Source organism: Oxyura jamaicensis, chromosome 4 (assembly GCF_011077185.1).
Source record: "Oxyura jamaicensis isolate SHBP4307 breed ruddy duck chromosome 4, BPBGC_Ojam_1.0, whole genome shotgun sequence".
Lineage (NCBI taxonomy): Eukaryota > Metazoa > Chordata > Aves > Anseriformes > Anatidae > Oxyura > Oxyura jamaicensis.
Window position 1 is genome coordinate 94,185,362 of NC_048896.1, and position 12,962 is coordinate 94,198,323.

At 47.4% G+C, this 12,962-nt stretch overlaps 1 protein-coding gene across 1 annotated transcript in view; it reads left to right on the plus strand.

The window, feature by feature from the left end:
- Positions 1–12,962, plus strand: part of ATRN (attractin) — a 144,754-nt gene that overhangs the window by 127,164 nt on the left and 4,628 nt on the right. The window contains exons 27-28 of the mRNA XM_035323502.1: positions 493–600; positions 12,775–12,889. Of these exons, the coding sequence (XP_035179393.1) occupies positions 493–600; positions 12,775–12,889 (223 nt within the window). The remainder of the gene's footprint in view (positions 1–492; positions 601–12,774; positions 12,890–12,962) is intronic.

The following is a 12,962-nucleotide window of genomic DNA, read 5'->3' on the forward strand; positions in this document are numbered from 1 at the left end:
ATGTTTAGAAAGGAAACAAACAGAAATAATTATTCAATAGCCACTTGACAACATTTCGCCGGTGCTGTTAGAAGAAACGGCAGATTCTTTCTTACAGTTGTTATGGACTGCTGCTAGTTTAATTTTAAAATGGTTCCCACAAATCTTACGGAGTCCTCCTATGCCCCAGACAGGTGATGACAAACAGCTAGGGGATCGCAGCTTGGAAAGGAATTAGCTGCTTTACTGTAACTTCAGCTGATGGGTTTTCCTTCGCAAGCACGTCAGGCTAAGACGGTGCTGTACAGCTTTACTTGCAACGACTTGTTAAGCTGTAGTAACGTGAATATTTACAATTATCTGTACCCTTAATCCTGGTAAAACACCAGGAGGTGATTTTCCCGTATGCACTGATATCCCTTTGCATTGGGCAGAACCTCTCAGATGCGTGGTTTTTCATCTTTGTGTTGGAACAATAAAATAATAATATTATTTTTCTGTTTGTTAAATTAGCAACTCCTCCGTGAGATGCAACAGATGGCAAGTCGCCCCTTCGCCTCCATCAACGTTGCCTTAGAAACAGATGAAGAACCGCCTGATCTCATTGGGGGAAGCATAAAGGTGAGAGCTGGTTCTTTAGGGTGATCCTCACCATAATTCATCGTGGATACTTGTTTTAAACTGTGGTTAATGCAATCATCCCCAAATCTCTATTTGTTAGATATCTAGGAGAAACTATAAATCTCTGAGGGCCAACAGATCTCGTTTTCATTTGATTTTGTCCCCTCAGGTCTACGTTTACAACTTCGGGGCTGGTTTAGCTAAGAGCTATGCTGTTTGTAGGGTATGAGATTTTGTGTTTGCCTTGTTAGTTTTTATGCCTTGTAATAGAGAAGAATGCGGTTTTACACGGCAGAACATTTGGCTAGAAATAGCTATAGGTACAGCAAATAGAAAACATTTCTCTGCGATCTCTCAAATCAAACAGGAATATAATCACGTCTGCGCACGGTAATAGTATCAACATATTTCTGGCTATAAATATATTTTCAAATACATCTTGTGATACATAAATAGGAGCGTGGAGAAATCATTGTCTGAAACCTGCCTGGCGTGTTCTTAGTCACAGCACACTGTATTTTTAGGAAACGCGTGTTTAAAACGAGACTAATAAATTAAAAGATCTTTTTTAATGTTACGCTTCCAGTAGCAGACTTGTACTCAAAAAGGAAAAGTTAAGAACTTGAGAACATTGATATTTCTTTCCTCTGTCTAAAGTAGCTGTTGGATTTTATACAGACTTCAGTTCTTTGAAGTCTTCTTCATTAGTCCAGGCACAAAGTTTCTCACTTTCTGCTACTGTGGCAAGAGAGCAAGTTATCCTTTTCTATCAAAAATGTGTGCAATTCAAATATTGTAATGCACCCAAAAACAATCTGACCCCAGAACGTCTGTTTGGTGAATATTAATATTTAAATCTTGGCCTTAGCATCAGGAAGTGCCACAACTAAGGTCGCCTCTATAGGCTTAGCTCTTTACATAAATGTGAGTATGGTCTTTCATGGCAAGCTGCAGTACTTTTCTCCACCTGATTCTTGAATGGAAGAGCAGAAGAGAAAGGTTCTCGATATATTGTCATAGTTCCATTATTTGTCCTGGTTATTTGCTGTATTCCATCCAAACCTCCTGTCCCAAGCTTTGAATGATTCCTGTGACTGCTGCATACTTGAGTACTTCATGAGTTAATCATTGCCACCTCTCTAAAGCTAGGGGTTTAGCGCCCCTGCTTTGTAGGTAGGAACTTTCACAGGCAGTGAAAACAAAGTAAAATTTGCAAAGGCACTCAGTAATCTGGGGTAATGGACTGACTGGGCACCTAAGCTGACCTGTACCTGGGACTCCTTGGAGGCCCAGGGTGATCGTACTCCTTGTTGACGTTCGTTTCGCTCCTGATCAGTCCGTTTTAATTTGCTTGTATAACTTCTGTAGTTTTGTCGTGAGGATTGGAAGTTACTGGCCTCTGACAGCCCACAAAGACTTTGAAATACACGCTTGTAAAATTGGGCTGTCACCCACCATGGTACAGCCTTTTATTCGCTTCTTCATCAAAGAAGCCATAGGATGCGTGTGGATGTTTCCATTGGGATGGAGGCATAATTGTGTGCTTGTTTGTGGTGCTGGTGGTTTTGGGCTGCAGTCTGTCTGGGCATTTCCTTTCCCCTCTTTCCTTTTTTTTACACTAATTTTGTAGAAATAAGCTAACGAAAAACACCTCCCTGATAGGATCAGGCCAGAACAAAGCTGTCCTAAACTTTTTGATCTCTGACAAGTTTGTCTACGCTCAAAAAACTGCAGAGAAGATGCTAAACTTTGGATCTCTGCTGTTCTGATGTGTGTTATTTTTCTTCTCATTCAGCTGGCAGTGCTCGTTTCTTTTTCATACGAGCTTTTTGTTCCCTTGCTCCTCGCTACCTCTCTGCTTTTTATTTTCTTCTCAGTTTCTTCTTTGATTAGAGGAATGCAAAAAGCGCCTTTGAAGTGCATCCGCAGACAGGGTTTCGTCTTTCTGGCACTAGCAGCTCTGTTTCCTTGCTTTCCCATGTCTGCCGTCATCGTCCATATCTCACTTGTCTGACCTCCTTGGGTTACTCAAGAAGGGATGGAGAAGCCAATTTTAAGCATAATAAGTAAGACTGTGGACAGATGGACATATGTCCCTTTTCAGACCCAGAAATTGTTACCAACTGCTAATTACCCTCTGTGCTGATAATTCAGCAAGGCGTGCAAGTGCTTCTTAATCCATTGCAGACGAAAATGAAGCAGTCTAATTCAGGCAAATGGCACAAAGCGTGTGCGGCAACCAGAAGCCAAAGAGAGGACACGGGCTCTTGTGCCAGCAGGTAACTCCATCTGCTGGAAGACCTACGTGCAGAATGAGGATGCTTTTCCATGACAAGGAGAGAAGCTAATTTTATTTATTTATTTTTTATTTACTGATAGCTTGCAGAATTTACATAGGGGATGAAAGCATGTATAAAAGTCTGGGGTGTTACCGCAAAGTTGAAACAGAGAAGAGGTGAGGAGGTGCAGGAGACCTGTAGGTTGTGAGCAGCATGGGGAACAGCTCCTCTGAGACTGCCTAACCTGCTGGATGCTGCATAAAAGTGCATTTTATTAGAAGTTGAAAAAGCAGTCTCGCTATCTCAGAGGTCAGCTTCAGCGTTTTTCTCTCATCCCTTTTCCGCCTGCATGTGAGAAAAACTTTTAGCAGGAAGGAGCTGCAGGAAGATGAGCTGGGTTGTTACGGAAATGTGGAACTGCGTTCTTCTTTTCATTTTATCTGTTCTTTAATTATTAGCCAAGGAAGGAGTGAGAAGAAATGCCGTTAAGTTGTTGGACCATAAGCCGTTCTCCGGTTGCTCTGCCACTCGCTGTGTCAAACTTGGAGAGCTTTCGTTTTACGCAAGAAATCCAGGCTGGCGTTATCAGGCACGCATTGATGTTTTCCTTTCCCCATGTGAATCAAAGCCTTCGGTTAATAATGAGTTTATTTGAGGGTTACAAAGTAGAATTGGAAAGTGGGATGTCTTGTCTGCAAGAGATTAATTTCCTTTTCCATTGTACATAGCCAACTGGCAGCCAGTGTCAAGCTAGTTCCATCCTAAGCTAATGTTTTCCAGCTGGACAGTATTAAAACTGTGTTTTCAATTAGTATTTTTCCTGGGGTACTTAGAAGTAATAGAAAATGATTTACCTGCAGGGAAACTATTCATAATATAGTCCGCAGCTAGGCAACACGTAACTAGCTGCTTTGGTTTATTTCCCGCTCAACAAATACCCAGTGGATCACAAATCTACCACTAAATTTGCTTAGTTATTACAGAGCCCGTTGGCTTTTCTCTGCAGCTTTTTGTGCATTCTGAGGTGCTGCCTATCGTAATTTCTTCTATGAGTGTTTAACATCCCTGGGTATCCACGACCTAATCTTGTAGCTCTCCGCAGTGATTTTTAGAAGACTGTTTTCCGTAAGAAAATGGAAAGTTTACATTTTTTTACAACGATTCCCAGGTATTTTCGAGTCGGTAACGGCATGAAGCTAACACTTGTAGATTCCCAAGAAAAGCACTTAACAGCGTAGCAATCAAATGCTTAGCTTGAGCAAAACACCTGCAAGATCAACAAGAAAATTGTTTCATTAGGGAAGTTTATCCTTAAGTCAGACAGAATTGTCTTGGAAGCTTTCAGAGGCTTTGAAAAAGAGTCTCATAAAACAAAGCATTTGCCTGGTGGAGCTGAGCCGGGGAGCAGCCTTGCTGTGCTGTGTTTAGGGATGCGACGTGCAAAGCCGGTGCTTAGAGATGATTATCTTTGCATCCGCGATCGACAGGCTGGCCGGGTTTGTAGGTACCTAAATGGAGAGAAGTGTCGGTGAGCAAAACCCTGCTGAAGTTCATTTAGCATGCTCTGTACCTTGGTGCGGGTGTGCATTTAATTCTGCTGTGTTGGGCTTCTGAAGGCAAAATAGCTTCACTGCAAGTCCTTAATCAGGCATCAGCTCTGGCTGACTCCATAAAAATAGCGGAAATTTGATGGAAAATAGCATCTTTCCCCAGTAATTAGTTTGTTTTGTTACAGAAGAGTGTTGTTAAGTGGTTTAAAGTCTGCCAGAAGGTCCCATCTGTTCAAGACGTACCGAGATGTAGTGGTGGGCTGATTTAGGAGCAGGCAGGGGATACCACAGATTTATATCCTCAGCCTACTTGTATTTCACATCCGAGCGGTGCCCTTGTTAGATTCGTTTCGCACTGCAGTGGGGTTGCAACCGCCGAGAAGGAGGAGAGGTGAGGAGTCCTGCGGCGAGCACGATGGCTCTGGTACCGCCGCGGTGAGGAGCGGTAAAAATAAAATAATAAAATATTGGATGTGGATAAAGCATCGTCCAGCTCCATCGCTGCCACACGGCACCACAATTTTTACTTGTAGCTCTGTTTCATGCAGTGAGAGAAGCCTGGTGAAGAACTACTGAAGACCCAACAACTGGTGGGTTTTAGGGCTGTTACCTTCATCTGGTTGTTGCTCACGGTGGCTCCTTTCCACCTCACTTCCCATGTCATTGACCCGTTCGTTATTTGTCCATCAAATTTGCCGACGGACCAGCCTCCCGCCCCATTTCACTTAAAATGAGCTGGGTTAACACGAGCACGGTGAGCACGGAGCCTCCTGCCTTGCCAGGTCACCCAGATGAGTTGGGGAGTCCTTGGGCAAGCAGGCAGGTGGCCTGGGAGGTAGGAGCAGTCCTAAGCAGAAACGACCGTGCTATCGAGATGTCTCGGGGTGGGGACAGAGCAGGTTCGGATTTTTCAAAGCCGAAAGGGAGAGGTGTTGTTGGAAGAGTCTCAAAAGGATAATAGGTGGAAGGAGGGGATGAAATCGAGGGGTGAAAATGAAACTGGGTGATCCTAACCTGATGTGGCGTGTGCTGGAGGTGGTCGGCACACAGCCTTGGTGGCTGGTGGTGTTTCACCTGACCTGGCTAACACGAGGTCTTCGGGCTTGTGAGCTTTGCCTTTGGAAATGCAATTTAACTTCTAAGGTATTATTTCCGGGGTTTCTCACATTTGCTGGCTCTGGGAGCTTTTCCCTGCGTTAACGCTAAGCCGTTCAGAGCATGTTGGCGTGTAGCTGTCTCCTCGTCTTTACAAAAGGACAAAAAGGACCAAAAAAAAGCACAAAAAGCACTTTGACTTGTTACGCCCGGCCCTTGTGCGGATGGTGGGAGCCCTCCTGTTGCATCAGGGTGATGAGGGACGCAAAACAAGAAGTGACATCCCAGCTCGTGCTTTGTATTTGGCATTAATCCTGCCTCTGCTGGCTCACCTGCTAATTCGTCGCAAAGTGTAGGATCCCCTTGAGACGAGAGGCTTGGAGTTGCCAGCAGTGGGCAGGGAGGCGTCATCCAGGCATCGGAGATGGGCAAGACCTGCACTGCCGACGGATAGAGCCCGCCTGGGATCTGTCCCCAGAAAGTGACAGCAAAAACACCCGATAAAAACCTTCACCCAATGAATTCTTTCCAGTTAACGAGAGCTGGGAACCTCGCTTTGGTTTCTGTTACAAAATCGGGTACTCGGGGAAAACTTTGGCCGTTTCCATGCGCGCGTAAATATTTGGAAGGGGCCTATCAGGAGATCAGCACAAAGAGCTGCTAAGCCCGCCTCGTATTTAGGGAATATTCGGCTGATAATTGAGCTGAGATTTTACTGGATTTAGATTTGAAGGCTGCAAAGTTTTCGGCAAGAACAGCCCCCGATTTTAGCTGATAAGGAGCAGTTTGCTGGAGGGAGAGGAAGCGGTGCAAAGCTCCCTGCAGAAGGTTTTTAAATCTCTTTTTCTTTCCCCTCTAGTGCCAGCAACCGTCTCTTCTGATAATATCAGCAGCTTCCCAAAAACGTTACAGGGGACCTGCTTGCATTCCTTTATGCCAAGTAGTGGTTTTGCGTGCCTTGTGTTTGCGGTTTTCATCCGTCTGTCCCCCTTCCTTCTTTTACTGCACTGTTCCACGTGCAAAAACCAGCCCGGTGGTTGAGAAGAACAAGTGGAAGAACCCTGCCTCTTCACCCGTACAAAACCAAAATAAATTCCCGCTATTTGCCGTGCCTGTTTTTGCCCAGATTTGATCCCCGTGGCCTCGTCCATCCCATCCCCTCCCTGGGGCATCAGCAGGGAGCTGGAAAAGAAGGGCAAGCGGTCGCAAACGTGCATGGGAACGCTCACAGCTCCGACATGAGGGTTTTGTCATTTCTGGGTGACTGCTTTTGAAATACAAACTTGCCTATCGAAATCCTTTCCCTCACTCGGAGCTCGCCTTTGCCAAGTTTGACAAAATACACTTTAAAATAGAAAACAGTTGTTGAAGGCAATGGGAGCGACCTCCGGGCCCCGTGACGCCGGGCTGCTGCGTGTGTGCTCCCAGGTATCGGGAGCGCAGGGTGCTTGGGTGGCTGTTTTCAATTTCAGGCTGTTAGCGTTCGTCTGAAAGGCTCGATTATGACTTTTATTTAGTTCCCCGCACACGGGAACCCGGTGTCGTGGCAGAGCGGTGAGTGATTTCGTTCCTCAGCCCCCGTGTCACTTCCAAGGTAGATACCAGGGACAAAGTAAATATAAATTTTTAATCTAGACTCATTTGCTGCAAATTGCTGCTGGAAGTTCATTCGTCTCTATCTTGGAAGACATACACATTACCCCGCGAATATGATTTTTAAAACTTAATACTCTATTTTTTTATCGAAAATTGCTTGTAACTTCTTTTACAAATGTTCAGTCAGCTTTTAACGGCACAATTTAAAAACTTGCAAATGGAATTTGACCCTTTTCCTACAGAGTGAAATCATCTGAAGAAGTGAAATCAAATAATAAAGTTAAACTGTTTCAATAATGGTCCTCTTCTCTTCCCCCACCGTAAGACTTTTTTGCTTTATTTTAATTTCCTCGCTGGAAATTGAAAACCATGTAAGAGTGATTTGATCAACCCGCAGAAAGATGTTTTCTTGTTAAGGAGAAAAAAAAAACGTCCCCGCAGTATTTTTATACGTTTGGAGAAACAACATGCTGGCAGCGTATCGCCGAACCTAAAGAAATTTGAAGCTGTGTTGTTTTTTTATAAAATTGCACAGCCTATTTATTGTTCTAGCCCTTCGTTTTACGTGACATGTTAGTAACCTTTAGAATTTGTCAAATGTAAGCGGCATAAATAGAAAGAATGACACGAAATAATAATAAGGGAAAAAAAAAAAAGAGAGTTATTTTAGGTGGAACGTTGTACAATGGAACTTGATGGTGAATTTGGCTGTGGGGTTGTCTCCCGAGGGAGCTGGCGGCGCACTTCACACCTGGGTCACCTGGAAAAAGCTCTGCTTGTGCAGGACGTACTGCCGGAGAAGGCAGCCTAATGAGATGACCGAAGGGCTCTCTTACGGCTTTTAACTTCTGTGATTGTTTAAGCTCTGCGCATATTAAGTGTGTATCAAAACTCGTAAACAACTGAAATCCCTTGGTTTTTTTTTTAGCGGTGCCTTTGGCCAGCAAAGTCATCTGGGGAGAATTGCTGAGAATAAAGCCTCACTGCCCCCAGAAACAACGGGGTCGTGTTGCTGCTTTGTAAAACATCCTTCACTTTGTGTTTGGGCCCAAAATAGGGTGGTCCCTGTCTGCAGGCACTGCCCAGTGCAAAACTTGGCGTAGAGCTTTCTGGCTGCTGCAGCACACCTTGCTGCCTCTTACAGGGTGTTCAAATCTCTGCACCGGGCTGAGAGGTCTTTGCTGCTTTTTCAGTCTTTGTTTGATGCCTGCAGAATCCCAATTTCTAGTTTGTTTTTTTTTTCTCTGTTTCTATTTATTGTAGCTCTGCTGGCGTGGAAGAGTAGTCCAAGTCCGCTGCAGGAGAAGGGCTCGGGCCATCAGCTGCACACAGGGGTCACACGGTACTGCTTTAAGGCCAGGAGGTAGCTTTAGGGGAAGGTGCCTGGGAGATAAACCAGGAGGCTGCTCCTAGCGCAGAGCAGCACCAGGTCAGCACCCCTCACTGACCTCCATCGCCACCACAAGTCTCCTGGCTGCACATTTCTTGGTGCTGCTGAGCCCGGGAGCTGTGGGCAAACTTGTTCTGCTCGAGCCCAGGGCACGGCTGCTTTCTGCCGGGCTGTCAGGTGGCAATTTGGCTGTCCGAATTGACCCAGCCCAGCCAAGGAGAGATCTTTTTACCCCGTTAGCTGCCTCTCCGGCCACGCGCTCAGCAGCTGGGCTCGCCTCTCCCCTCTGTGCCCCCTCCCGGGCAGGACGCCGCTGTTCAGGCGCTGCGTGAGGCACTCATCGTGTGCCAAGTGTCTGAGGGATGCACCTTATTTGCATAGATTTGAATAATGTGTGCTTTATTGTGCCATTAAGCCTTCAATAAAAAATGAATTGCTTTATATAATTCAACAATGGGTTTATCAAAACACTCTAGATGAAAGTCTCTGGCAGAGGCTGGTTTTAACCATCTGATGAAAGGTGTTACAAACTTTGGAGAACTGCTTTTTTTTTTGTTGAAGGGGGCCATGAAAAGCCACCTGTCAGACTGAAGCACGAGCGTTTATAATGACCTGATCTCTGATTCCCAAACCCGCTCCAAGCCTCCTTGTGGAAAAGCAGCTTTGGTCTTCAACGAGAGCACTCGGCAGCCAGGCAGGAGGGAGACAGGCAGAGGAAGAGAAGGAGAGGAGTTGTGAGCTCTTGGGTCTCGCCACAAAAACGCAGCTTGAGGGAGGCAGCCAGCTCTTCCCTAGCTGCTCTGTGCCATGGTGTCACCTGCATAGGTCACGTAAAAACACGAGCAAGCTTGTGGCAAGGCCAGCTGTGGGTTACATCTTGGAGCAAGCTAGCCACGAAGTTGCTGGTTGAATTATCCACGTGTTCTCCTCCGTGTCTGCAGAATACAGTCCCCGGGCTCCAGCGCCGGGTTGCTGTGCATCTCGCAGAGGGCACGGGATGCCCTTCACTCCCGGCTGACCTCGCATCCAATTCGCCCCTCAGTCATTTCACCAGGCTGCGCTTTGTCTGTCGGCCTGGCGAGCGCGCACGCGGGGATGAGATGCGCCGCGAGTCCCCGTTCAGAAAGCAGGTGCCCCAACCGCTGCTGCCAGAAAGAAATCTGCGGGGCTTCATTCCTCGTGCTGCCTTTGCAGTTCCTATCTGCAGCTTGTCTCGGGGAAACGGTTGGTTTTGATGGACACGAGGCTGTTTTTTTCCTTGTAGATTTCAGACCGGGATTAGCTGCAACAAGATAATCTTGTTCTTAGTGTATTCCTTTCAAATTAGCTTGCGACTGCCTGGCAGATTCTGGATGCATCATTCTATAAAGTGCACGTCCTCGCTTTGCATGATAAATAGGAGCAGGGTCCTGCAGGCGGTGAAATATTAACAGTTCTTTTACCTCTGCCCCCAGCTATCCGTGGTACTGCAGACAGATTAAAAACCCGTGGCAGGATGAGGGTCGGAGGCAGCCCTGTGAAATAACAGGGTTTTATTTAGGTGTCTGTGTGGCTGGGGTCTGCTGTCACTCACTTGGGGACAGCACCGGCCACCGGGGCTGGGCTCTTCCAGCAGCAGTGACACACGCGTGGGAGCTCTTCGTGGTTCAGGCTGGGATCGGGGGAACAGATAGGAGGGAGGCGTGTGACCTTGAGGAACGAAATAAAAATAAAAATCCCATGGAAAAAAGAAAGATCATGCCCGTGGGGACTCGTAATGAAAGTTTCTGCTGCACGCTGCGGGTTCATTAGTTGGAAAGGGCAGAGGAGGAGAAAGGATCCTGCTTGGGGCTGAGAAGAGCTAAATTACCCTCCAAGTCCCTTCAGCTCTGTGACTAAGCTGCATAATAAACTTCATATTCTCTTTCTTACCTGTTTAGCATGTTCGGGAGGATCAGGATGCTTTGATCAGGGGCCTGAAATGCCTCTCAGGTCACCCGTGGTCCAAAGAGCAGAGGAGGGAGCGGAGAGGGACTGCTGGGAGAGCTGGAGAAGGGAATATTTGTGTTCAGAGAAGAGATTCAGAGCATCGCTCATTCGGATGAGCCCAAGGAAGGCCGAGATGTACAGCAGGGGAAGGCACAGGGAGCGCGTGGAGGACGTGAGCTGGTGGATCGATGCAGGTGGGAAGGAATTGAGGGTAGAGGAAAGTCTCTGGAGTCAGAGCAGCGGGGGCCAGGAGCAGCAAGCCCCTGGAAAGGTCTGGCAGAGGTGACGGCAGAGGCAGGAGCGACTGCTTCTAAAGCCGAGCATTGCACTTTGACAGTGAGGGGCTGTGTGCAGAGAACCCGAGAGGCACTTGAAGCCCCCATTGCCCGCGTTGGCTGGAGGGCGGTGAGCGTGAGCGTGAGCATTTGGCTGAGCACCGCCACGCCGGCGCGTTTGAAGCAGAGCCGCGCTCCGCAATTCGAGCAGGGGAAGCAGCAGAGCTGCAGAAGCGTTCTGATTAATCCAGCCAGACTTAAAAGCAAATACATTAAAAAGAGATTAGAGCAGATGATCCTTTCTTGGCTTCTTCAGTTCTTCCTTCGTGCTTTTCCTCCCACCACCGCTTCTCTGCCGTCTTACTCCCTCGGTCTTTGCAGCTCACCCCTCTCCATCGCTGGGGATGAGCACGAAGACTCGCTGTATCGCCCCAGCCCTACAGCCCCACGTTGTCACAGCACAGAAAAGAAGGTGCGTGGTGCCCTCCGGATGAAAATAAACTTCATGCTCGGTGCCCGCTCCCGTGCCAGAAGCCTCTGCGCTGCGTCTCTCCCGTTCCCTTCCCTGTGCTCCCTCCATTACCCCTGGTAATTGAGTCGCCCGTGGGATATAGCACAAGGGTATGCTTGGATGCTTCGTGGGGAAGGCGTTTCGTCGAGCTGGATCCCTTTGTTGGGGGTGGGGAGGAGACGTAGAAATCTGCAGTCCTAAACAAGGCAGGGTGCAGCTTTACCTTCTTGGTCTGTAGAACAGGCATTCATCTACCTTGCACGGACCAACTAATCGTTGTTGCAGTCATTACGGTAAATATGAGATATGAAAACAGTTGTAAGTTTCATTTTGCTCGCTGTCATCTTTTTTTTTCTTCTTCTTCTTTTAATAGCACAGCAGTAATTTAATTGCGTCGTTTGACTCCTGTTCCTTTTTTCAATGCCTCGGATCGTATCGAGTTTCTGTTGAGCGCTGAAGTGCAGTAGTACAATCCTACGTGTAATGAAAAAAGCAATAATTATTTCATTAATACCAGGGTAGAGTTTAGCTTGTCCATGCTGAACAAGAAATCAGCTCTCCCTGAGCGTGTCGGGTAAAACAGTGGTTCTCAGCTTTTTTGTTCCTGGGAAACAAAAGGAAGCAGTCCCTCGAACCTGCGCTTCCAGGCTCAGACTTGCCCTCTCAGCTGACTTCTGTAACACCCCACGATAAATCCGATCCCACAGAATCATGGCTGGGATCGGGGCCTGACTCGGGAAAAACCATATTTTAGTTTCTGGGCTGTGCTGTTGCATTTTGGCCCTCTAATAACAGAGAGCAGAGCGTGTCACGGGAGCATCCACGAGGCTGCTCCTCCGGCGTGGGAGAGGGCTGCCTGCCCGTTGTGTCTTCACGCTTAGCGATTCACGTTTTGTCTGCAGGTTATTTCATGCTCGTGTTCACAGTGCAAGTGTGAAACCTTCATGTTCATGTTCAAATAGGGTTGAGAAACGCGTGGTTAGAAGGAAACGGGAAAGAAATGAAAGGCGAGACTATGAGGACAGCTTAAAGCAAACAGAAAAGAAGCAATGTTTGGGGAGGCGGTGGTGTCCTCCGTGTTGATGCAGGCAGGGCCGTGACGTGGAGCTGAGCTCTGGAAGTGGAAGCTGAACCCCCGCGTCCCGGCGTGCCGCTCTTTGCGATAGTGCTGCTGATGGGTTCGAAGAGAAGAAAGCTTCAATCCCACTGTTCGGCGTAAACTGCTCCTTCGTTATTGAATTTAGGGAGAAATACAAGCCTTGCGCAGCGCTTGACTTCTTAATAGCTGGATTTTATTAAGTAAATGTGTTTTTTATGACGAGGAGGGTTTTGATTGTTAGCAACGTTGGGTTTAGCTTTGCCAGCTACGCGCTGGAAGCTGGCCAAGCGCAGAAATACGGTTCGTGCCCTGGAGCTGGTGCGATCTGAAAAAAAAGACGACGCTGGGGGAAGAGGGAGGGTGCAACACTCCGTGTAACACCGGCTTCTCCTCTTCCTTCCCTCGCTGCAGACTGTGCCGAAGCCGATAGCGCTGGAGCCCTGCTTTGGCAACAAAGCAGCCGTTCTCTCCGTGTTCGTGAGGTTGCCTCGAGGACTTGGGGGTATACCACCACCAGGACAGTCAGGTGAGGAACATCGTTGTCTCCGCTGGCTTGGTACTAACTCCTTCCTTCCCCAGCCTCAGCGATTCATTCACCT